This window comes from Equus przewalskii, chromosome 10 (genome assembly GCF_037783145.1).
Source record: "Equus przewalskii isolate Varuska chromosome 10, EquPr2, whole genome shotgun sequence".
Lineage (NCBI taxonomy): Eukaryota > Metazoa > Chordata > Mammalia > Perissodactyla > Equidae > Equus > Equus przewalskii.
Window position 1 is genome coordinate 33756184 of NC_091840.1, and position 26631 is coordinate 33782814.

At 35.1% G+C, this 26631-nt stretch overlaps 1 protein-coding gene and 1 long non-coding RNA gene across 4 annotated transcripts in view; one reads left to right on the top strand and one right to left on the bottom strand.

Annotated features, from left to right (window-relative positions):
* VMP1 (vacuole membrane protein 1) overlaps positions 1–26631 on the top strand; it is a 125512-nt gene that overhangs the window by 47247 nt on the left and 51634 nt on the right. For all 3 annotated transcript variants that reach the window (XM_008541411.2, XM_070562344.1, XM_070562343.1), the window contains 2 exons: positions 7421–7588; positions 15583–15714. In XM_008541411.2, coding sequence (XP_008539633.1) covers positions 7421–7588; positions 15583–15714 — 300 coding nt within the window. The remainder of the gene's footprint in view (positions 1–7420; positions 7589–15582; positions 15715–26631) is intronic.
* The window catches only part of LOC139074076 (uncharacterized), a 48436-nt gene continuing 28269 nt past the window's right edge, over positions 6465–26631 (bottom strand). Inside the window, exons 2-3 of the long non-coding RNA XR_011523442.1 lie at positions 16505–16568; positions 6465–6868 (exon numbers count right to left, since the gene is read on the bottom strand). This is a non-coding gene — a long non-coding RNA (uncharacterized lncRNA). The remainder of the gene's footprint in view (positions 6869–16504; positions 16569–26631) is intronic.

A 26631-nucleotide genomic window follows, 5' to 3' on the forward strand; every position in this document is an offset into this window, starting at 1 on the left:
ATTTTTAGTATATATAATGTAACCACCTTACCATAGTATACTCCATTTTCTCCCTCCCATACTTTATGCTGTCTTTGTCATATATTTTACTTCTACATATGTCACAGTTTTTGCTTTAAACAACTAGTTATTTTTTTAAGACATTTTAAAATAAGGAGGAAAGGTCTTCTGTATTTCCATTGCTCTTCACTCCTCTGTGTACATTTAAGTTTCCATCTGGTACGCTTTTCTGTCTGAGAACTTTTTTGAAATACATTTTCCCTGGATTCTAGGTTGACATTTTTTTCTGTGCAGCACTTTAGAAAAGTAATTCCTTGAAACCTCTAGAAGAAAATATAGGCAGTACACTTTTCGACATTGGTCTTAGCAGCATATTTTTGAGTACTGTGTCTGACCAGGCAAGGGAAACAATAGAAAAAATAAACAAATGGGACTACATCGAACTAAAAATCTTCTGCACAGCAAAGGAAACCATCAACAAAATGAAAAGACAACCTAACAATTGGGAGAAGATATTTTCAAACCATATATCTGATAAGGGGTTAATATCCAAAATATATAAAAAAACTCATACATCTCAACAACAAAAAAACTAACAACCCAATTAAAAAATGGGCAAAAGATCTGAACAGACATTTCTCCAAAGAAGACATACAGATGGCCAAAAGGCACATGGAAAGATGTTCAACATCACTAATTATTAGGAAAATGCAAATCAAAAACTACAATGAGATATCACCTCACTCCCCTCAGAATGGCTATAATTAACAAGGAAATAAGTGTTGGAGAGGATGTGGAGGAAAAGGAACTCTCATACTCTGCTGATGGGAGTGCAAACTGATACAGCCACTCTGGAAAATAGTGTGGAGATTTCTCAAAATATTAAGAACTACGATACAATCCAGCTATTCCACTGCTGGGTATTTATCCAAAGAACATGAAAACACGAATGCATAAAGATATATGCACCCTGTGTGCACTGCAGCATTATTCACAATAGCCAAGACTTGGAAGCAACCTAGGTGCCCATCAAGGGATGAATGGATAAAGAAGATGTGGTATATATACACAATGGGATACTACTGAGCCATAAGAAAAGATGAAATCTTGCCTTTTGTGCCAACATGGATGGACCTTGAGGATATTATGCTAAGTGAAATAAGTCAGAGAGAGAAAGTTAAATACTGTATGATCTCACTCATAGATAGAAGATAAAAACAACGACAAACAGGTAGAGACAGATTGGTTTGGTGGTTACCAGAGGGGAAGAGGGAAGGCAGGAGGGCAAAAGGGGCTATTAGGCATATATCTGTATAATGGTGGATTGTAATTAGTCTTTGGGTAGTGAACATGATATAATGTACACAGAAATCAAAATATAATGATGTACATCTGAAATTTATATAATCTTATAAACTAGTGTTACTGCAATAAAAAAAAGTAATTGCACTTTTTCTGATGAGAAGTGTTAGCTGTATTTCCCTGTAGATGATGTTATTTTTATCCCCTCTGATTGATTTTAAGATTTTCTCAATATTATTTAATTATAGCAAGTTGATTATGATTTTATGATGATTGTCAGCAATTTGATTATGTTTTATTTTCTTTATGTTGATCCTGACTGAGATTTGTTGAGTTTCTTAGCTATGTGAATTGATGGATTGATATTTTTAATCAAATCTTGAAAATGTTTGATCACTATTTCTTCAAATATTTTTCTGTACACACCTCATCCCCCCACACCTTTCCCTCTCTTTCTAGGATTTCAATTACATGTATATTAGACTGGTTGGTATTATTCCAAAGGTTACTGAGGTTCATTTCTTTCATAGCCTTTATTCTCTGTGCCCTTTAGTTTGGATACTTTCTATTGCCTTGTATTCAAGTTCTCTAATATTTTCTTCTGCAGTGTCTAATCTCTTGATAATCTAACCAATGAATTTTTCTATTCAGATATTATATTTTCAGCTCTAGAAGTTCCATTTTGTCATTTTTTATATTTTCTATTTCTTTCCTCATTGTGTTTATGTTTTCCTTTAAATCCAGGATCAGCAAACTTTTTCTGTAACGGGCCATGTAGTAAATATTTTAGACTTTGTAGGCCATGGGGTCTCTGTCAGAGCTATTCAACTTCACCATTGTAGCACAGAATTGACCAGAGACAGTATGTGAGTGAAAGTATATGACTTTAGTCTTTGAAACTTAATAAAATTGGTGGAGGGTTGAATTTGGTTCATGGACTGAAGTTTGCCAACTGCTGCTTTAAATCCTTGAACATATTTATAGTCACTGTTTTCAAGTCCTTGTTTTCTAATTCCTTTTCTCTGACATTTCTTGGTCTAATTCTATTGAGTAATGTTTCTTTTGGCTATAGGTCATATTTTCCTGCTTATCTAGTTATTATTGGATGCTGGATACGTGGTATTAAATTGTTGATTATATCGATTTTATTATCTTCCTTTACAGAGCATCAATTTTTTGTTTTGGTGGATGGTTACATTACTTGTGGATCAGCTTGATCTGTTTAAGGCTTTTTAAAAATCTTTTTATGGCCTATTTAGAGTAGCTTTTACTATAGCCTCTTTCCAAGATCTTCCCTGAATGCTGCATCCCTCCACTCTAGCTGGTTGAAGCTCAAGTGTTTCCCAGCCCTAATAAACTCAAGGAATTGTTCAGCTTACAGCTGCCTGATAGTTGTTTTTTTTCCCACTAGTTGTACTTTGCCTGGCCTCATGGAATCTCCCCCTAGCGTGCGATGCAGCTTTGTATGCCAGAGTCTCAAGGGGCCCCCATGAATGTTTCTAGAGTTCTTTCTCTGCATAGCTCCCTCTTCACTAGTATTCTGCCCCACAAATTTCAACTACTGAGCCTCCCCGAACTCAGATTTCCTTATCAACTCAGCAAGACCACCATGCTTTGCTTGGGGTCTTCCTCTTTAGACCATGGATTTTGCTATAGACAGGGAATGTGTCTACAAATCGAAAGCCAGAGTCATCGTAGGGTTTCCTCATTTGTATCTCATCTCTCAGTGGTCAGAAGTTCTGTACTGCCTGTTACAATGTCTGAAAAGAACTGTTCTGTATATTCTGTCCAGTTTTCTAGTTGTTTATTGTAGGAGTGAAAGTCTGTACCAGTTGCTTCATGATCTGAGGCAGAAAACCCACAGCCAAAGGCCAGGATTTCTAGCTCTTACATATCAATACCTGCATGTTCCCATGAGAGCTGGAACCTCCTTCTCAGTTCATTAGGTTATTTTTTTGTTTTATGGTGATTCTGTCCAGGTAGCCTTTTATATAGCTGTTTGTCTTTATCCCTTGTTTCTTCATTTGGTATGGTTACAATGTGATTCTTTCAGAACAGTTTAGTGGTTACTAGTGGGAAGGGGGTTGGGGTTGAGCACAAGGGGTCAAGGGGAGCACTTATATGGTGACTGACAGATAATAATGTACAACTGAAATTTCACAGTGTTATAAACTATTATGACCTCAATTTAAAAAAATGTGGTTCTTTCATATTTGGTACATTGCAGTGTGACTTGTAAGTTTTAGAAAATAGACTTAAACAGCAATTTGAATATATGTAACTTTAAGATTTTTTTAATGAAAATTATTTTTTTGTTTTTATGTTTGGATTTTCCATGTAAGCTGGTATCTATTTCAATCAAACCAGTTATATTTAGGAGTGCTTAACCTGTAATGTTGAAAACAACTTGTGATGTTTCCTGTCTGTTAACATAGTTTAAACTAAAATGTCAAGGTATAGGCTAAATGAGCGCTTGAGTATGAACAAAGGACAAGATGCTCAGTTATTCATGTTCATTTTGTCTGGGAACCACCACATCTGCCTCTAAGGCTGAGTAATCATGACTTATTACTGTGGTTATGGAAAGTATATATCAGCATAGTTGTGTGAATGAACCATCCTTTCTTTAGGGAAAAAATTCTCATCAGATTACTAAAAATTTCCCTTTTTAGAATCATTTAAATTTACAACTATGAATAAGTCTTTTATCTTATTGGATGATGTATTTAATCTGCCAGGGTACATATTTTATCTATATTTCTGGAGTAGATATGTAGTTTCTTCCTTTCTATATACCCCAGAAATCTCATTATTTTTGCATCCAGTACAGTTTGATTTTTGTTCACTGGGAGTTCGTTTCTAGAGGCGAGGAGTAGACCGACTGTTGCTGCAGCCTGCAGAGGATAGTTCTGTGGCGATATCGTGGCAAACTCTTGAATTTCTTCTGTTTACTGGTATCACATTTCTCTTTTGTGTTTTCAAACAGTAAAGGTGGAAGTTACACTTGGTTTTTTTGAATTCCATCGGACTTAGCTGTAAATGTACGATGAGAAATTTTTCTCTAATTAATTCGGTTATTCTGAATTCCACAAACTTAAAACTTGAGGGGTTTTTTTTTTCTGGAATCACAAAATAATGTGTTTTTTTTCCTTAACTGTGAAATCTCTTATCTAATGTGAAATTTCTTATCTAGTATTCAAAGAAACAGTTGTAGATTTCATGGTTAATCATAACTTTTTTAAAAACCTGAATACTCAAAAGCATTCCTTTTTTAAACATTCTGTAATTATTTTTAAAACTTAAATGTTACTATTTATGATTTCTATGAATTAAAACTCAAGAAAAAGAGGAACAGAGTAAAAATTGACATAGATTTTTTTGGTCATGAAAAAACCTAATTAATTGATTCAGGGCTAAGGATAGAACTTCATTTTTTAGATTTTATCTGATCATAAAGTGCCTATTGCATTTAAGGAGAAATGTAGCGTAGATTTTTCTTCATAACAGCTAATGGCTTGTAATTTATGAGGGCTTACTATATGCCCAGCACTGCTCTAAGCTGAGCACTTTGTAAGAATTGACTAATGTAAGCCTCAGAATATCCCCAGGATGTAGGTCCTGAGAGTATTTTATTATCCCCATTTTGTAGACAAGGAAAGCAACACTCATCAGGTTAAGTGACAGAGGGCAGAACCTGAACCAGAACTTTTGGCTATAGAAGTTATGCTTATGGCTACTATGTATGAACTTTGTCTATAGTATGTTTTAAAGTGAATACTTATACCGTATGTATTAGAGCAACATGTTAAGAATGTCCAACTTTTAGATCTTACACCTTGTGAGAACTTTGGAAATTAACGTTAGACTTTATTGACATACTTGATTATATTTGGAGTTTTTAAATTTTGGAGCTGGATTTTTTCTTCTTTTTTTGTGAGGAAGACTGGCCCTAACATCTGTTGCCAATCTTCCTGTTTTTGCTTGAGGAAGATTGTCACTGAGCTAACATCTGTGCCAGTCTTCCTCTAACTTTACATGTGGGACACTGCCACAGCATGGCTTGATGAGCCATGTGTAAGTCCGTGCCTGGCATCTGAACCTGCGGAACTCAGGCCACAGAAGCAGAGCGCACAAACCCAACCACTATGCCACCGGGCCAGCCCCAAGTCTCATTCTTTTGCCTTTTGCAGAAGAGTAAACTGAGCCCTGGAAAGGTTTAGTGACTTGTCCAAGGTCACTTATTTTCTGACCCTTAATTTACTATTCTCCCAATGGTTCCTAAACCTAGCCTCTTAGAACCTAACTTATTTGAAACTCTAAAGGAGCTTGTTTAAAACATATGTGTACTCCCCCTCCGCCTGCCCATTGAATCAATCTATGCTTGGGAAACCCAGGAATTTATATTTGTAACAAACTCCCTAGTTGATGCTAATGCATATACCTCACCTTGGCATACATGTGCAGTTGGGAACCATTGTGTTTAAGCCTTTATCACACACCTAAATATTCATCCATATGATTATTATTAATTTGTAATATTTTAAAATAAAGGTACAAAGCAGCAAAAAAGCTTCCATAGAAAAAAATTACTTTAAAGGAAAAACTCGCTAATACTGGTCCCACAGTTTTATTTTTTAATTTTTATTTATTTATTTATTTATTTATTTATTTTGAGGAAGATTAGCCCTGAGCTAACATCTGCTGCCAATACTCCTCTTTTTACTGAGGAAGACTGGCCCTGAGCTCACATCCGTGCCCATCTTCCTCTACTTTATATGTGGGACACCTACCACAGCATAGCTTACCAAGTGGTGCCATGTCCGCACCCAGGATCTGAACCAGCGGGCGAACCCTGGGCTGCCGAAGTGGAACATGCACACTCAACTGCTGCACCACCGGGCCAGCCCCCCACAGTTTCATTTTTGTTTTAGGATCTCAGTGGGAGAGAGACATGAGGTAGTCACTTCACCAGCTGTTTTTAAGTAAGGTCAAAAAGTAGTAGTCTCAGATTATGCCTAAAGGAATAGGGGCACAGCAAGTTTTTATCACAGAGGATAACATTCTTACAAATGAGAAATATGGATAAATAAAATCAGAATCAAGCTAGAAATCATACGGTTTCCAGGAGGTAGTATTGGAGGAAGGAGATTGACTACAAAAGGACAAAGGAAACTTTTTTTGTTATTGAGTTCATAACAGTTTACATCATTCTGAAATTTCAGTTGTACATTGTTTCTTGTCTGTCACCACATAAATGCTCCCCTTCACCCTCTGTGCCCACCTCCCACCTCCCCTTCCCCTGGTAACCACTGAACTGTTCTCTTTGTCCGTTTGTTTATCTTCCACATAGGAGTGAAGTCAAATGGTGTTTGTCTTTCTCGGTCTGGCTTATTTCGCTTAAAATAATACCCTCCAGGTCCATCCGTGTTGTTGCAAATGGGATGATTGTGTCTTTTTTATGGCTGAGTAGTATTCCATTGTATATATATACACCACATCTTCTTTATCCAGTCATCGGTAGACGGGCTCTTGGATTGCTTCCATGTCTTGGCTGTTATGAATAGTGCTGCAATGAACATAGGGGTACATATATCACTTTGGATTGTTGATTTCAAGTTGTTTGGGTAGACACCCAGTAGTGGGGTAGCTGAGTCATATGATATTTCTACTTTTAGTTTTTTGAGGAATCTCCATACCGTTTTCCGTAGTGGCTGCACCAGTTTGCATTCCCACCAGCAGTGTATGAGGGTTCCAAAGGGAACTTTTTACACTGATGGAAATGTTCTGTATCTTGATTGGTTGTGGTTATATGGCTGAATATATTTGTCAAAACTCATTGAACAATAGTCCTAAAAAAAGTGACTCTTACTATATGTAAATTATACCTCAATAAGTCTAAATTTTTTTTAATAGCAAGCCAGGAAGAGATTCTGGGAAGATTATTTTTTCAGATTACCAATTGTATCTTGAAATATTTAGTTAGATAGATTTGTGTTCTTTAAAAGCTAAGATTTTTCTGTTAATATATAGTGATTAAGAGATTGTTAAAATAACATGTGTTGATAATTTCTTTTTCATTAATGTTTCTCATCAGAGGTTTCTCATACTTGTTTTATAGGGTCCACATATTGCTTCAGTTACGTTAGCTGCTTATGAATGCAATTCAGTTAATTTCCCTGAACCACCCTATCCTGATCAGATTATTTGTCCAGATGAAGAGGGCGTTGAAGGAACCATTTCTTTGTGGAGCATCATCTCAAAAGTTAGGATTGAGGCCTGCATGTGGGTAAGATGTCCATTTTCCTATTTGTCTGAAATTAACCTTACTGTCTTGATACTTTGTTGTACCTCATTGAAATTGAGTCCAAACATACACCAAATTAGTAGATAATTAATTCAGAAAGTCACCAGCTACCTACTTCCAAGTAGCAGAAAACTTGTAGAGCTTCTTCTGTTCGTGAATGACATTCAGAAGGAAGATATGAAGCCATAGGTGCCAGGAAGCAATTGATGCCAAGTAAACAACAGCTGGGAAAAGGAGTACAGGTGATGCAGCTATACTACTTTGTAAAATTTTATAAATGTTTATATACTTGATAAACACATAGGAAGTGCTTATATATCACTCCCAGATTGGTAAATGTTACGCGTTTCACTCCTAGATTTTAAAACTCTGTGTTTATTCTTAGAGGACTCATTTCATTTTCGGAGTTGATATAATACTGAAGTTGGGTCAGACATTTCTTAATAAACCAAACTTTACTGTAGTAGAGGTATCAGACTATATGGTTGTATATAGTGATCTTACTTTCAGTTGTACCAATTACTCTTTTTATGGTTTGCTTAAGTGTATTTTGGGAAGTTTTTGGACTATATGTTCAATGGCAGATGTCTTTTAATCCACACAAAGCATTCTTTTTTTTCTCTATATGCCTAAATTCATTCAGGTATCTATCACTGAGGAATACTTCATTTGCTAAAGACTTCCTAGTACCATTTGAATTATTTTTTAATTCATTATTTGAATTCATTAAGTTATATGACCCCTGTAACTTTTTTCCCCTAACCATTTTGTATAAAATAAGAAATGTGAAACAGATCACTGAAAAATTTTAACTATAATGAACATGAATACCCTGCCCACAGAAAAGGCAGCATTTTGGAACACATTTAAGTGTTAGCAATTATGTTGTGTTTTAAAAGAATTATAAGGGAAATGCCATACATTGAATTTGTTGAATATGAAAGACAGGAAAAATTGTCATGTTTCCTGTTACTCTTTTATAAACACTGGAAACAAATTCATTGTACTAGTTGCATATGTTTTATAAATTTGACCACGTTAGTCTTTTGATGAAAAATTTTTATTAAAATAACAGAAAATACTTGGAACATGCTAGAAAGGGACTGTGTATATAGACTTTGGTTTTCTGTTTTTGTTTTGTTCTTTCGAAAATGATTTACGTGGCTGGATTAACACTAGTGGCAACAAAGAAAACTTCCATCCCAGCTGGCAGTGATAACTGCCTCCTCCAAACTCTCATAGTGCATATTGTCTGAAACGCTCATTTGGCCTGGCTCCATGCATGCCTTAAATTAGTTAACTTGGCTTACTTCCCCAAATAAATTTTAAGCTCCTAAAAAAGTACAGATTGTACCTTAAATTTATTACCCTCACAGCAATCAGCATTAGGCTTTGCACGTGGTACAAGAGTGTTAGGGGGCCAGCCCTGATGGCCTAGTGGTTAAGTTCAGCATGCTCCACTTTGGCGGCCCAGGTTCGATTCCTATACCATGGATCTACACCGCTTTGTTAGTGGCCATGCTGTGCCAACAGCCCACCTACGAAAAAATAGAGGAAGATTGGCACAGATGTTACCTCAGCGTGAATCTTCCTCAGGGAAAAAGAAAAGAAAAAAATGTCAGTAAATACTGATTAATTGGCTGAATATGTTTGCTCTTTATATTTCCTTCTTTGAAACTGTCCTTTGTCATGTAAAACATATAGCACATATCCAGTTATATTTAAATTGGTTCCTCTTGTTCTCAACATTTACAAGGGCAATCCTTTCAACAAAGGGTAGTGGGAAAACTGAGTATCTAAATGCAAAAGAATGAAGTTGGACCGTCACCTTAAACCATGTGTAAAAGTTAACTCAAAATGCATGAAAGACCTAAACTTAAAAGCTAAAACTATAAAACTCTTAGAAACTCTTAGAAGAAATTGTAGAGACCAATCTACATGATGTTGGATTTGCCAGTGGTTTCTTAAATATGACACCAAAAACATATGCAACAAAAGAAAAAAATAGATAAATTGAACTTTGCTAAAAATTAAAAGCTCTTATACATCAAAGGACATTATCAAGAGAGTGAAAAGACAACCCACAAAATGGGAGAAAATGTCTATAAATTGTATATCTGATAAGGGTCTAATATCCAGAATATTTAAAGAACTACAACTCAACAGCAAAAAGACAAACAACCTAATTAAAAAATAGACAAAGAACTTCAACGTTTCTCCAGAGAAGATATACAAATGACCCATAAGCACACAGAAAGATTCTTTTTACTTTTTTGAGGAAGATTAACCCTGAGCTAACTACTGCCAATCCTCCTCTTTTTGCTGAGGAAAACTGACCCTGAGCTAACATCCATGCCCATCTTCCTCTACTTTATATGTGGGACACCTACCACAGCATGGCTTTTCCAAGCGGTGCCATGTCTGCACCCGGGATCTGAACCGGCGAACCGTGGGCCACCAAGAAGCGGAATGTGCAAACTTAACCGCTGTGCCACCGGGCCAGCCCCTCACATATTGGGGAAATGCAAATCCAAACCACAAGGAAAAACTTCATACACATTAGGATAGCTGTTATTTTTTTAAAAAAAAAAAAGGAAAATAACAAGTGTTGGTGAGGATGTGGAAAAATTGGAACCCTTATAGATTGCTGGTGGGAATGTAAAGTGACTCAGGTGCTGTGGAAAGGAGTTTGGTGCTTCTCAAAAACTTAAACTATAGAATTACCATATGACACTCCTTTAATTCCACTCCTACATAAATACCCAGAAGAACTGAAAACTGGGACCCAAGTTACAGATTCTTGTACTTCACTGTTTGGCAGCGTTATTCACATTATCGGAAAGGTGGAAACAACCCAAGTGTCCCTCAACAGATAAATGGATAAACAAAATGTAATATATACATATAATGGAATATTATTCGGCCATAAAAAGGAATGAAGTTCTGATACATGCTGCAATATGGATGAACCTTGAAAACATTGTTTAGTGAAATAAACCAGACATAGACAGATATTGTATGATTCCACTTATGTGCACTTTCTAGAAGAGTCAAATTAATAAGACAAAAAGTAAATTAGAAGTTATCAGTGGTGTGGGGAATGAGAAGTTAATACTTAAGAGTTACAGAGTTTCTCTTTGGATGATGAAGAATATTGGAAATAGTAATGATAGTTGTACAACATTGTGAATGCTGTTAATGCCACTGAATTTTATATTTAAAATATAAATATAATTGTTAAATATAAATGTTAAATGGGACACACTCAAAAAGTCAATACTACTGAAGTTGAGAAACCTTTATTTAGAGTGTGTTGACCTTGATTCTTAGAGTTTACTCTTTTAATAATTTGATCCCATTTGTGTTCACATTCATATGTCTTTTTCAGGGGAATGTCTTGCTTGATTAAAAACTGATATTTATTTAAAATTTTTATCTAATTTGTACTTTGTGAAGTAAAATACCTTTACAGACTTTACTATCATTCTAAATATATTGAATCAGTAAAATCATTGAAATATGTGCTACTTCCAATTGTAATATAAAGACCAGAGTCAACCTCAGTTTCAACTTGTTCATATTGATCTCTGGAGCATGAATCATTTGATACTATTGATCAGTAGGTTACCTTTTTTCAATTTGCATCTTTTTTGATCTTTCACAATGTGGCTATATCACCAGTGCAGGTCTTCACAAATTTTCTTTTCATTCATAAATTCCAATAACAGTTATTAAGCATCCAAGCACTGGAGATTCAGAGTGAACAAAACTTAACAGGCTCTTCCATCATGGAACTTTACTCTCTAGTGAGGGAAATAATTACCATGGAAAAATGTAGATATAATTATCATGGAAAAGTGTAAATATAAGTATCATGGAAAAATTATATATATAAATATTTAAACTGTGGTAAGTGCTATGAAGGAGAAACCTACTGGATAACACAAACATTTTCCCTAGTCTCTGATTCAGGGGAGATTTCCATGGAGAAGCACTGTTTCAGTTGCGATCTAAAGTAATAAAGAGTGAAGTGGGGAGGCGGAATGGCAGCAGGGCCGGGGAGAGAAGAACATGTGTGACAACTTTCAGATAGGGAACATTACCTTTTAAGGCAATTTATTTGTTTAGTTCTTGGTTTTGTTTTTGGGGGGTTTTCTTATTGTGGTAAAATATACATGACACATAGTTTACTATTTTGACCATTTTTAATTGCACAGTTTACTGGCATTGAGTACATTCACAATGTTGTGTAACCATTGCGAATATCTACTTCCAGAACTTTTTTGTCATCCCAAACAGAAACTCTGTACCCATTAAATGATAGCTCCTCATTGCCTCCTCTCCCTAGCCCCCAGTAACCTCTGTTGTACTTTCTGCCTCTATGAATTTGCCTATCTGTCTTACTTTGTCTGGCTTATTTCACTTAGCACAATGTTTTCAAGTTTCATCCGTGTTGTAGCATGTATCAGAACTTCGTTCCTTTCTAAGACCATTTTAAAACTGACCTCAAGGGAAACTGGAAGCAAATTTTCTCTTTTTCATTTGCAACACACATCTGATAAGTTTACTAGAATTGGTATAGTTATTTTTTAAACATTGCTTGTAAGAGCCCTGAATGTCTTAATGGGTTCAAGCTTACCCTCCAAACTTCTGCTTTTAACCTCTGATTCATGTTTATAGTTGGAATATTTAATTGAAAAATGATTTTTTTTTTCCTGAGGAAGATTTACCCAGAGCTAACATCTGTTGCCAGTCTTCCTCTAGTTTGTATGTGGGTCACTGCCACAGCATGGCTGATGAATGGTGTGGGTCTGCACTGTGCATCTGAACTCTCAAACCCGGGCTGCCAAAGCAGAGTGCACCAAACTTAACCACTAGGCCATGGGGCCAGCCCCAAAGATTTCTTTCTATTTTTCTGAGGAAGATTAACCCTGAGCTAAGATCTGTTGCCAATCCTCTTTTTTTTATCTTTTGCTTGAGGAAGATTAGCCCTGAGCTAACATGTGTGCCAGTCGTCCTCCACTTTATATGTGGGTTGCCGCCACAGAATGACTGATGAGTGGTGTTAGTCTGAGCTAGGGATCTGAATCCACAAACTCGGGCCACCAAGTGGAGTGCACTAAACTTAACCACTACACCACGGGGCCGGCCCAAAAATGATTTTGTTTTTAAGGATTATTAATGCACTGATAATATCACGCCACCATAATTTCAGAGTAGTCAGCATATGTAAAAATTTTTGCTCTCCAGATTTTTACCATTTAACTTAAAGATTCCCAACATAGAAAAGCAAGATGCTGCTGATTTGCTTGTGAATCCACTTGACAAAACTTTTAAAAGAACGAAAATTCAGGATTTTTCTCCTCCCAAAAATCTTTTAATAAAATTGACACTCCAGGAAGATACTGTGTTTCTCTCGTGGTTTTGCATATTTAGTGCATATTGAACTCTTTTCCAATACAAGACGCAGGGACTTCAGGCTAATAAATTGATATATAGTAAATGGTTTTTAGAAGAGCTTTCTGAATTATTGCTTGACTAAATGCCACTTGTCTTTTGCAGTTAGGAAGCCATTCATTTCTACTCCTCAATTAAACCTATGCTAACAGTTTTTAGTGTTCCACAGTTTTGTTTTGTTTTTTTGTTTTGATTTTGCAAGAATTATAAAATTTTGTAAGAATCATGAAATTATGGGACCTCAGTATCTAATTTGAGATAACTGACTAAATAAACTTCTGTGTCTAGAATGTAATGTGTTTTGGGGGACCTGCCTGGATGACTATATTTCTTTTTTATTTATTTGCATAAAAAATAGAATACTGACTCATGATCACCATTCTCATTCCTTGCTAATATGGGAAAACATGAGCAGAGTTAAATTAAAATATAGCAATAAATATGGTCAACTAAGTATAAGACAGTATGTAGCTGTTGATTTCATTTCAGTCCATTATTACTTCCTTTTTAGCTTTAAGGAAACTTGTCATGAGTTTGAATCATATGATTGCTTTCAGAACTATTGAACATTTGACTTAGGTTTTAAGAGAAGTTCATGATTAGAATAAAATGTTGCAATTAACTTTTCTTCCTACGTTTTTGTTACAGAGAATTTTTCTGAAAGTATAGTGAATTATATAATTAATTTGATATATTATCACCCAACTTCAGCTAATATTAACTCCTGGCTAATATTGTTTTATCTATACCCCTCCTTACTCTGCTTTCAATTATCTTGAAGCATATCCCAGAAAACATATCACATTTCATCTGTAAATGTATTAACCTTAGGACTTAAAAAAGTTAGCACACCTAAGAGAAATTAGGAATTGTCTTTTCAAATCAATTACCCAGTTAGTGTTTAAATTTTTCTGATTGTGTTTATTTCTTTGTTTTTCTTTTCAAATTTATTTGTTGATGAAACTGGATTGTTTGTCAAGTATGGTTTCCCACAGTCTGGGTTTTACTGACTGTATTCCAGTTGGTGTCGTTTAAATAAGTTTCTCTGTTCCCTGTGTTTCCTGTGAGTTGATAGTTCAATTGAGAGGCTTGAAAAAAAATTTTTTTACAAGAATACACTTCATGGTCTTTTATATTTCGATCACAGGGTACAATAACGTCTTTCTTTTTGTAATATTAGCACCATTATTATATAAGTCCATTATTTTATTAAGGATTATAAAATGGGGGTATTCCAATTACGTCATTTTTTTCTTTAGTTGTTGACTGGAATACTTTTATAAAGAGAAACTTCTCCTTATCTCCAGTTTGGTTACCCTGAGATATCTTTCATATAGGTAAGACAGGATAAATAATTGATTCTTTCTCTTTATTTACTAGTTTTTAAAATAATAAGTTGGTTGTTTAACATCCTCCAAAGTTGACTAACATTAACTTTTCCTGTTTAGCAAAATCTGATTTTTTATTCTTATATCCTTCTATGTATATGTCTCTCCCCGCTCCCTTCTCTCTCTTCTTTAAATATAGCCTTATTTTTTTGGCAGTTAAGTATGTTCTTTTTCAGAACTCTTGTTTTGCATGTGGATAATGCAGTTTCACTTGAAGATCATTGACTCCACACATTGGAATATAACACTGTGGTCACAAAATGTTTGAATTTGATAATGTTCTTTGGGATTCTTTTCAAGGTGTTTGCAGACAGAGCTATAGGACAGAGCAAACAGAAAGGCCTAAAGTTGCTTCTGAGAACTAGCAAAGCTTTTTTGTTCACTATGACTCAGGGCAGAGAAGGATGGCTCAAAGTTGAGAATTTTCCTAGAGACTATGTGCCTCTTGCATTATTACCTCTCCTGTATTTAAGCCATTTAAGCCCAAGCCAAGTTCCTGATTCTTTTGCCTTTGTTTTCATCTTTATGTCCTAGTTGATTGAAAAAAATTCTCTGCATAAACAAGAGTCCACAAAATGACTGAACCATGAGTGACTCAATGTCCTGAGGAAATAAACATTTTTCGTGTCGTGAAGATTTATCCATCCCAATGTTGAGTATTCAAGGGGCTTCCTGACCACAATTTCTCAAAGTTTTAACTATGCACAAAAAAGTTACATTGGAATTAAAGTAATGTCCTAAATCCCAGAAGATTTCCTAGAAAATATTTATCTAACAGCTATACTAGTGAATATTCATTATCAAATCATTTGAATATTTGAAAAGGAAAAAAACTAATGAAAACAGCAGAGTATGAGTAGAGATGCTAGAGAACTAATATTAATTTAGTGTCAGCAATGCACCAGGGATTGTCTACGAATTTTATATATATTGTATTGCCTGGCACTGCATAGGCCAATATTATGGCCAGAATTCAAACTCACATCCTCCTTATTATGTAGTATATGCTTTCCTCCCTAGTATAAACATCTTAACATGCTTTAGGTGATATAGAAAAATATAGATTTGATCTATTTAGTGTCGCTCTGTTGAGAACAGAATCTCATGTGAGTATTTTGGTTTTTCACCTAGGGTATTGGTACAGCAATCGGAGAGCTTCCTCCATATTTCATGGCCAGGGCAGCTCGCCTCTCAGGTGCTGAACCAGATGATGAAGAGTATCAGGAATTTGAAGAGATGCTGGAACATGCAGAGAATGCACAAGTAAGAACAGTGGGGAAAAAAATTGAATACTTTATCTGTAAAGAGAGCATGATTAAGGTGAAATTGTAAATAGTTACTCTGAAGAAGAGAACTGCCAATGTAAAAACAAAATGATATGTGATTTCGGATAGAATATTTGGAAGAGCTGAAAAGTAAAAGTGATTATAATCTTGATCTTAGAATAGAGAAATAGAGAGTAGACAAGACAACTCAGGCTAAGCTAAAACACCTTGCCAGAATACCAGAGTAAATTCATATTGCCAATGAGGTTAAGGAGCTGAAAGATTTTCCCATTATATGTTTATAAATATTACCAACAGACCACTGAATAAATAAAGGAGACAAATAGGTGGACCAGGCTGGGAGTCCAAAAATAGTAGAACTTCTGAAGTAATTTTTTCAAAATAACATCAAAATAGTTTACCATGTTTAGAGGAAATTGTTTGGAAACTTCTGATTAGGAAAGGACAATGAAGATAAACTTATCCTTATTATGGGGGTGGGGGCCAGGCTGAGGCCTTTTACAGCTGAGCATAAACCATATAGCAACCTGTATCTTAATGTTAAAAAATAGGTGTTTTGTTTCTTCGCGGGAGAATTCCTCAGAGCATTAGTAGCTGTTTGAGTCTCCATCTTAGGGATGACAGTAGAAATCAACATAGACATAAATAAAAAGGATATAAAAGAGAGATTTTTGAAAGATTATATATAAAACACGTCTCCCTACTCAGATTTGTTCATTAACCTATGAAACTGAAAAATTATCTTTAAAGTGCGTGTGCACACTCACTTTTTTGAGGAATGAGTTCATAGTTTTCTTCTCAGTGCAATCTGAGACTCAAAAAACCACTATCCTGGAGGGGAAAAAAACCATAGTTTAATGACAGTGGGCTTTTTAAAAAAGCATTATTAAATGGAAATCAACTAAAGATAAGTTATAGTTTTTAACTGAAAACAAAACTTTCAAATATGAACATAGAATAGCCAAATAGAAAACAAATGAATCAAACAGCCACGAACATCTGCTTTGCATGGAAAGAGGCAAGATATCCTTGTATCTGTTTTGCCTTATCTATCAACCAAATATTCTACCTCTCTTCCTTCCTCACATTATAATGCTTATATTAATGCTAATAATTATTACTGATATAAACAACTTTTAAGTTATTTTTATTGCTTTCTAAAATCTAGTATCTAATTTGACCCTTGTGTTAACTCTGGGGTAATATGGAAAGGTATGATTCTTCTAATTTTATAGAAAACTGCAGATCTAGAAGTTGTTACCTCCCTAATTTTGCATGCTTAGAAGTAGAGCTAGAACCAGAACTCAGAATTCCAGCATCATTGGTATATATTCAGTTAGTGAAACCATGTCCATTTATAGATGTAGATGGCGAGGATCCCCACCTGTGACAATTGAAACCTCTGTCATGTGTGGCACTAATTAACGTATGTCATTTAACATCTCAAAAACCCTTTTTCCTCTGTATAAAATCAGCAAGTTGAAGTAGAATAAGTCTAAGATATCTTGAAGCTTTAAATTTTTGTTCTATGGGTTGGATGCCAAACAGGTATGAGTATTGTTCTCTGTTAAGCCAACTAATGTACTGTGATTATTTTCCTGTTTTTACAGATTTTTTGGTTTTGGAATTAGCATTTTTTTATTTGTACGGTTCTGTAAACTCTTCTCTCCCTTCTACCAACTCTGCAAGACACTTGTCAATATCACTTTCCGATTGGTAACACCTATAAAATAGTATCAATTCATTTTTTTTCTTGGAGTCATTACTCTGGGGCCCCTGTGTTCCCACTCTAATCTGGACTTGTGTTCTCTTGGCCCTCTGCGTAGTTGCTTCTGTCTTGGTTTGGATCCCTTGTCTTCCTCTTTCTTCATTTACTCGCTCATTTTGGTCAAACACAGCCTGTAGCAGCTTCCTGAGAAAGGATGAGTAGGTGGAAAATTCTGAAACTGCTGTGTTCTTCATTCCCACAATTAATGGAATGTAGAATTTTAGGTTGAAATCATTTTTTTTAACTTAGAATTTAAAAGGCATTGCTTAACCATCTTCAAGCTTCTAGTGTTGGTATTGATAGAGCTAATGCCTTGCTCACCCCTCTCTATAGACAGTCTTTTTTTTGCTTGTTTTGTTTTTTTCTCTAGAAGCTTTTAGATTCATTACCTGAAGTATGGGTCTTTTTAAAATTCATTCTGCTAGACACTCAGGAAACTTGTCAATCCAAAGTCCATTTGTTTTGAGAAGCATTCTTGTATTTTTTCTAGTCAATTTACCCTCTTTGCTCTCTATTCTTGTTTTCCAGAATTCTCTTTATTTTGATATTGTGCCTCCAACACCCATCATTTTAATTTTTTTATCATTTTCCTCCTAATATCTGTCTCATTTTACATTGTATGCAATTTCCTCGTTTGTCATTGTAACTCTAATATTTAAATATTTTTCCACTGTCATATATTTATTTTCAAAAAGCAGTTTGCATTATATTTCCAAGAAATGGTTTATCGTATTTTTTTGAAACTATTTAGTTCCTTCAAGTTTTCTGTTGCTCCAGGCATTGTGTTTTTTCCTTTGTCTGTTTTGCTTCCTGTTTGAAGCTTTCCTGAAAGCCTTGTTTTTCTGTTTACATTAAGAATAAGCCACGTAAAAGTTGGATGGAAGCTATGTGTGTGGAGGCAAGGTGTAAGAGTAGCAGGCTGCGTTATTTTGGGGAACCTCCCTATATCAGTTCCTGTGGATCTTTCCTTTTGGAATAGTTCAGTTTCTCTAGTGATGGATCCTCCAATTTCTTGCCTGGGGAATACAAACCTTGCTGCTGACATTCTAAAGCTAGGCTATGGAAGAGAGGTTAGAGATCTCCATTTGCCCCGTAGGCTTTCACTTAACCTGCTTCATGTGCAGTCTGTGGATACCTGCACAAACATGTCCTGAGCCCAGAACCTTTGGCTCACTTTGCTTAGAGGTGATACTTGATGTTTTCTATGGGGCTAGGGAAGGAAGTCGTCTGGCTTTGCTAAGTAGGAGTGGGACCTGGAAGTCTACTTCTTATAAAGTCTCCTTGTTTTCACCCCTACCCAAACCTCTTCTGCACTTCTGCCGAAGATCCTTTTCGGAGTTCTGTAGTGCAAATCACTTTGCTTCTCTTCCATATCCTCCACTGCAGGCTTTCAGGTATAATCTTTTCTTCCATCTGCCCCGTCTTCATTTATTTATTTATTTATTTATTTTTCTGAGAAAGATTAGCCCTGAGCTAACATCTGCTGCCAATCCTCCTCTTTTTGCCGAGGAAGACTGGCCCTGAGCTCACATCCATGCCCATCTTCCTCTACTTTATATGTGGGACGCCTGCCACAGCATGGCTTGCCAAATGGTGCCATGTCCACACTCGGGACCCAAACTGGCGAACCCCAGGCGGCCAAAGCAAAACGTGAACACTAAACTGCTGCACCACTGGGCCAGCCCCCTGTCTTCATTTATTAATGTTAGTTTCATCAAAGCCAGAGTTCATGTTTCTATATTCTATATTTTGGGGTTATTAAGATAGAAGGTCTTGCAGTTATCTAGTGCCAAATAAAAAACCACACCAATATTTAGTGGTTTAAAACAAAAGCAGTCACTTATATTGCTCACAAAGAGGCAATTTGGGCAAAATGGCTTGACTGTAAATTGCAGTTCTACTTCCAAGGTGATTTGCTTATTTGACTGACAAGTTGATTCTGGTTGTTGGTTTGAAGTTCAGCTGGACTGTTGGTTTCAAACCTCAAGTTACTCTTCATGGGGCTTCTTGGGCTTCTTCAGATCAAGGCAGCTGAGTTCTAAGAACAAGTGTTCCAGAAGAACCTTGGTTCTTCTGCAAGAGGAAGGTGGAAGCTGCAAAGTTTCTCAACATAACCTCAGAAATCCCAGTCATTTTGCCACATTGTGTTGGCCAAGTAGGTCACTAACGCCAGTCCAGATTCAGAGAGGAATTTGGCTCTACCTCTCAATGAGAAGAGTAACAAGAATTTGCAACCATCTTTAATATACCACTGGGGCAAAGATCTTATTTGGTCATCTTGAAGTGGGAAACTTGCTGTAATATCATTTTTAATAGGATAGAACATTGACAAACCAGAATTTCTCTATAGGAGGGGGAATGAGATGGTAAATGATCTTGGAATCATACAATGTGAGAAATTGTGGAAAAGAATTTAGACATGTTTCCTTGAAAGGGGGAAATGATGAGCTTGTCAAATATGCAAAAAGTTGTCTCTCCTATGGCAAGAAAATGTACTCATGCTGAGAAACTACACAGGCAAGCTTTGTCTTAGGATTAGTGGGTAAAAGTTTTCTGAGGCCCACGTTGGCTCAATATTAAAAAACAGAAACAAAACAATTTCCTGTCAATTTTAATTGTGTACAAACGGAGTTGCTATTTCCAAAAGAATGAGTGCCTTGTTTCTTCTCTATGTGATATCTTTAATGGATCCATGCATAGCACTCCTTGCATTAGGTAGAACATTGGCTGAATGACTCATTTCATTCTTCACAATTTTTTGATTCTGGGATTATAAATACGTCTGTAAACTTGTTACCATCTAAAAGCTCAACTTCCAAACACTCAGACCTTCTAGAATTTGATGAAGTAAATTGTGCTTCATCTTATACATATAATTGGAGTTCTTGAAGACTTTTGAGTCTTGAAGACTCTTAGTCTTTATCTACTGTAAGGGTAATAATCTTTTTCATTCATCTCTTAGGGCATGGATTGTTTTAGTTACTTTTTGACTAAATCTTCTCTAATTCTACTTTGCCTGTTTTGCATTGTGGAAACCAGACTGCACACAATACTTCTGATGGTTATGAGGGTTGGCTGTTTTCATCCTATAAAGCCAATAATTACGATGACTATTTTAGGTTAAACTATATATTTCTTATTCCCTGATTCATATTTGCTTTGCTTACATTGAAAAATTAAGTAAGCAAAATGTGCACATTCCGTTGCATGTCCTTTAGTCAGAAATTATATGCTCTTTATGAACATTTTTACCCAAAATTTCAATTTTATGTACTGTCAACTGATTATGCAAACTAGAAAATAATTAAGTAAACTAATATGATAAAAGAGTAACTCATCCCTGAGAAATTTGAGATCTTCCCTTCTAATTTTATTTCAAAGGCCAATAAAAATCTATGTAGAAGACAATCCATGAAGTAGAAGATATTTTCCTTAATTTGAATAGGAAACATGCTCAGGAACACACAGCCGGTGAATCTCAGAGCCAGCACCCAACCCAGTTTTCTTCGAGATTAGTGCTCTGCCTATCATACCACATCACAGCAACATTTTCATCCACATTAATGCAATAAAAAATGAAGAACTAATTTAAAATTTTTTCCTCCTATATTTGATTTGATTTTTCTTTTCTTTGTTTATTGCCTTTCATGCTTTTTTCACCAGTTCCCGTCAGTTTTGTGGCTTATTATAGATTTCAGTATATATGGGTATAATTATCCTTGCATACTTTTCCCAGGTTTAGACAAGGGGTTGTGTGAGGTTTTGAACTTTTATTTATTTATTTTGTGGTTGGAGGGGGTGGGAGAAGAAGAGTTGGGGAGAGGACTGTTGCCAGCTTTCCACGTTATAAATTATCTCAGACTACTAACGTTTTAGTACATTATCAAAGAAGAGTCCCTTGCTATGGCTTGGCAAAAGTAAGTTTTTTGCTTTTGTCTATTCTTGCTAGCACGTGGACTGTTACTATATCCGAGTAAGATCTCTTGGAGCTCAGCTGTTCTGATACACTGTTGTGATTACTTTTGCTTTTAAGGTTTTCATTATGCAAACAAATTTATAACAATTTACGAGGATTTTATTTCCAAATGAGCTATCTTACATTTTTTATGTTTTCGCTAACAAATTTGTCTTAGGCTCTTTGCTTCTGTTATTTTGTCCAGCTTTGTATATTTTACATAAGTGCTTATAGTAATGATTGAAACATTCCAGAAGTATTAAAAGTAAAAAGTGAAAGCTCACACACCTAATCCCCAAAGTAAGATAATAATCACCATATTCTAGACTCTTTTCTTTGCATATATAACTTTTTTTAATAAAAACTAGAATCATACCATACATACTAGTTTCAAGTTCCTTTTTCACATATATATCATAGACATTGATACTGACTTTTTAAATGTTTTCTTATTACAAAGTGACACAGCCTATTGTAGAAAATTGGAAAATATATACTTAAAAATAGTCCCTCCATCCTTTGGTCTTTTTCTCTATAAATATTTATAAGAGTGAATCATATTCTATTTATTGTTTTGCAACTTGTTTTGATATAAAAACACTGGGAACATTTTTCACTGTCATCAAATATTTTCCACATCTTTGCTTTTTATAACAACTTTCTTTCTGATTACAAAGTATGTTTATTGTACAAAATGTTGAAAGTACAGATAAACACAAAAAGAAAGAAAACTTCAACTAACTGGTTCATTTACCCAGTTTTGATATTTAGTGTATTTTTCATTTTCTTATTGAGTGATGACATCTTAAAGGAGATTGTTTTTGTCACATACTGCCAGTATTTTTTCCATATTGTTTATTATGTGTGTTATTATGTTTTACTTTTGGGATAAATAAGTTTACATTTTTTCTTTATTCCAGTATCTTAGACTTTCCCTTTTGGAGTAATGCCTAAAACTATTTTCCTGAACCCTTAGGGTTATGTAGTAAATATTCAGTATTTTTATGGTTTTATTATTTTACCTTTAAAAAATCTTTAATCTGGGACCAGCCCCGTGGCTGAGTGGTTAAGTTCGTGCACTCCGCTTCAGAGGCCCAGGGTTTCAATGGTTCGGATCCTGGGCGCGGACGTGGCACCACTCATGAGGCCATGCTGAGGCAGCGTTCCACATGCCACAACTAGAAGGACCCACAACTAAAATATACAACTATGTACCAGGGAGCTTTGGGAAGAAAAAGGAAAAGTAAAATCTTAAAAAAAAAAAATCTTTAATCTATTAAAATATTTTTACCTATCCTATAGTGTAGTAATCTGACTTTCTCTTTTTCAGGTAGTTAGCTATTTGTGTATTGTTCCAACACTATTTTCCCAGTGATTTTAATATGTTAGCTTTGTCTTACATTTTATTGTTATAAATTGGATATTATATTTTTCTAAAATTATTGATGATTTATAAAAAGATACTAAGTTTTTATTTATTTGGTAAGCTATAGCTTTACTGGCATCTTTTTAGTTATTTCTTATTGATTGTGATTTAAAAGTTCTTCTAGTAATCAGTTTCACAAGAATCCAAAAGTTTATCTGACTTTGGTGCTGGAATTTCCTCATAGATACATGTATTTTGTAAAACTCCCAATTTGATAGGAGCAATAAAATATAGGAAAGTTGGATCAACTGTAGCTAAAACAGAAAATTAAGTAAAATGAATAATTATGAGTGGGTATTTAAATTTTAAGATAGCCTGAGACTGAGGTAGAAAATGTGTTTTTTATTCTTGAAGGTAAAGCTCTTTAGTAGAATAAGTTTATCGGCAGGAAGAGTGAAAAAAAAATACTTGGCTCTCACTGCTTTTCCATTTGCTTTCCAACTAGGTTAAAGGGTATACATGCTTTTACTAGGAAATTGTTACTAGGTAACAATTTAAACCTAAGTATTTGCTTAAATTCCAAATAATGATTGGATTTTGTACTATAGATATTTGGGGGGAGATTATTAATGCGTTTATTAGAATTCTGATTCCTTCTGGTACCTAATTTATTTTCATGAGTGCAGTATTGAGATTAGGCAGTATTTTTCCACTAAGCTGACTTCCTTTTGCTCTTGGCTTTCTATCATGTTTTCACTAGATAGATGTCTGTGGGAGGTAGACATGAATGAATGTAGCTTCCTATGACCTTGAGAAATTCTAGCATCATTTATAACAGGTCTAGATAGCTATGTATGCGCTTTGTGGACTATTTCATGCAAAGTTTAGTTACTCTCTTTATAGTCTTCTTTTTCTCCTTTGTTCCTGATTTCTGTTAATGATATCACCATCCTTATAGTCACTTGGGCTCAAAATCTGAGTCATCTGACTCCCTCCTCACCTCCCATATCCAGTCATTCTTCAAGGCTGATTGAGTCTACCTCCATAGTATCTTCATATCCGTCCTCTCATTTCCCTTCCCACTGCTGTTTCAGACCTCTATCACCCCTTTGCTGGACATTTCCAGTGACTTCCTAATACTTCTCCTCTTTACTAGTCTTTTTTTTTCCCGGTCTATTCCCACACAAAACAACAAAAATAATTTTCTGAAAAATACCTCTGGTCATGGAACTTTGCTACTGAAAAATCTTCTCAACCCTCAGAAATTGTCTCTTGTGGTATCTTTCTTGTGTCACTTATCACTTTCTACCTTCTTTTAAAACTATTTATGGACTTTTCTTATCTCCCCCAAGAGTCTGTAAACTGCTTGAGAGGAGGCTGCAAAAAATGTGTGTATTTTCAACAACACCTGCCTGGTCTTGCACATACTACTCACGTGGTAGATACTCAATAAACTAAGAAATACCAATTGAGAGAAAGGGTAGCATTATATGAAACGTGTTCACTTAATATTCAGTCGTACTCTAATGCAAAATAAAATGTAAAATGCAGTGAACACAGAAATCATTTTATGTAAGAAAGATTGATCTGTTTTGCATCTTTGAGTTTAGTAGTCACCTGAGAGCAAGGATTGAAGACAATATAGAAGACATTTAGTTAAATGACTCATAATTACTAATTCACATTAAGTAAAACAATGTTTGTGAAATTCTATGCTTTAGAAACAAACGAAAGTTTTTGTGATAACTTCTTTATTCTGTAAGCTGCATAACTAAAGAAAAAGGAAAATTACAGGCACATTAGGAATAAGAGTTTGAAAAATAAAGTAACTTATTTGTTTGATGTAGCCTAAAAGTTTACGGCAGCCAGTATTATTGAAGTAATGGGGAATGGGAGCATGGGGGTGGCTGTGGTATTTTTGTGTTTAAAGCTTACACAATAGAGTAGGAATGTTGTACATATTTACTTGGAAGAGTATGGTTTGAATAAGTTTGCTTTCCTAAACGCCATCTGTCCAAGTGACCTAGCTACTTGGATTCTTTTCCACAAAATGTTGGGTTGCCGGCTGTGTGAAATCTACTGACTTTTTTATTCCTATCAATATAGGAAATTGAGAATTAAGTAAGAAATAAGAAATTTATATTTCTTAAAACATCATCTTTTAAAAGAATGCAATTTTTCCTCCATATTTATATTGGTTAGTTTGTCTTTATCTTGAGTGTAATCCATGAGTCTATATACCATCTTAGGTTAATATTTCCTGAAAGGCTATTTTATAGTTTCTGAATTTAATCTTATTTTAAGAGAGCATTTTTTAGCTTCTGTTTAGGACTGCAGTGTTTAAATTAATTAATACGTGCCACTTAATCTGATTCATTGAAGCTAAATCTCCAAATTAAATACTAATATCCTTTACCTTTCTAGTTTGTATTAAATATATTTAAGGCCAAATAATCTTTTTGTAGCTTAATAGGATCCTTATCCTATTCAGAAATTTCAAATTATTTACATTATTTTATTAGTGAAAACACATAACACCAAAAAAGTTCATCAGTTATAATGGTAGTTCTCATTCTTATGGCCCGTGCATTTTCTTTTTATGTAGTAGAATAGATTATCCAGTGAACATCCCCCCAAAGTACAAGGTGATAATTAAAGGTTCTTTTGACATTCTTACTATAATGATAGAATACGTGTTTGATCATTTGAGTTTAGAGACTATGGGAAAGCATTTAATAATGATTTATTTATGCACTCACTAAAATGCTTTAACATTCCTTTGATGCTATTCTCTGTTAAGCACATTTTCCTGTGAAGTGTTTGCAGTTCCCCACACCATGTCAGTGCCTGCTGGTTTTTCCCCTTGTGAAGTATCTGTTCCTTTACATACAGAGATTTATGAAAGAGTTCATAGTGTGGATGATCTGAAGTCCAACAGGACTCATTTTCATATGATTTAGTGCCATTTGAACACTCTGGGTGTCAGTTGTTACTGGGACCTGTTTTTGACTCTGTTGAACCTTTACTGGCTGTGGTTTGTCTGGCCATCACATGACTTCTCTGAAAATTCCCCCTCCCCTTCATTTCCAGTAAATTGTTTGAGTAGGAGTGAGTCAGAGTGAAACCAGCTTCCCTGTAACCACAGGGCTTGTTAAAGAATTTGTCAACGTGGACTCTAGAGGGTTTGCATTAAGCTTTGCAGTAACTGCTATGGTTTGTGTTGCGTCAGGAGTTCCACAGAAAAGCTTCCTGCTCTCAAGATCTCTTGCTTGTTTGCAAAGGGTTAAACTGATAAACTTTACCATAATGAACATTAGAGACACACGTTAAACACATTTATTTATCATTTAAAGGCCGTGTCAAAGCTACCAAGACTTACTGTAGTTTCTCTTCTCAGAATCAACCATCCACACCCAATAACATTTAGTTTTTGAAAAGACAGGCCTGCTAGATCTTCTTTCAGAGCTGGCTCATGATTTTACCACAAAGTACCATCAAGATTAAGCAATTTTAAGTGGTCTCTTTTGAAGGATTCTGTTGCAGGATATCAAGTCTGCTAGCACAGTTAGCTTTGGTACATAAAGGTCACTTACATGCATTTGGTTCAACAAGAAAAGGTAGCAGTTAAAATAGTTCTGTAGTTGTAGTTTCTAAGTATACTTAGCATGATTTATGGTGGAATTCTTAATGCCTCATTTGTTCTCTCAGGAAACTTTTACTTTATTTTGAACTCTTCTCTTGCCACCTCACTCCCAGACTTTTAGTCTTTATTCGTTTTCTGACTCTTCTCTGTTTCTTTAACCCA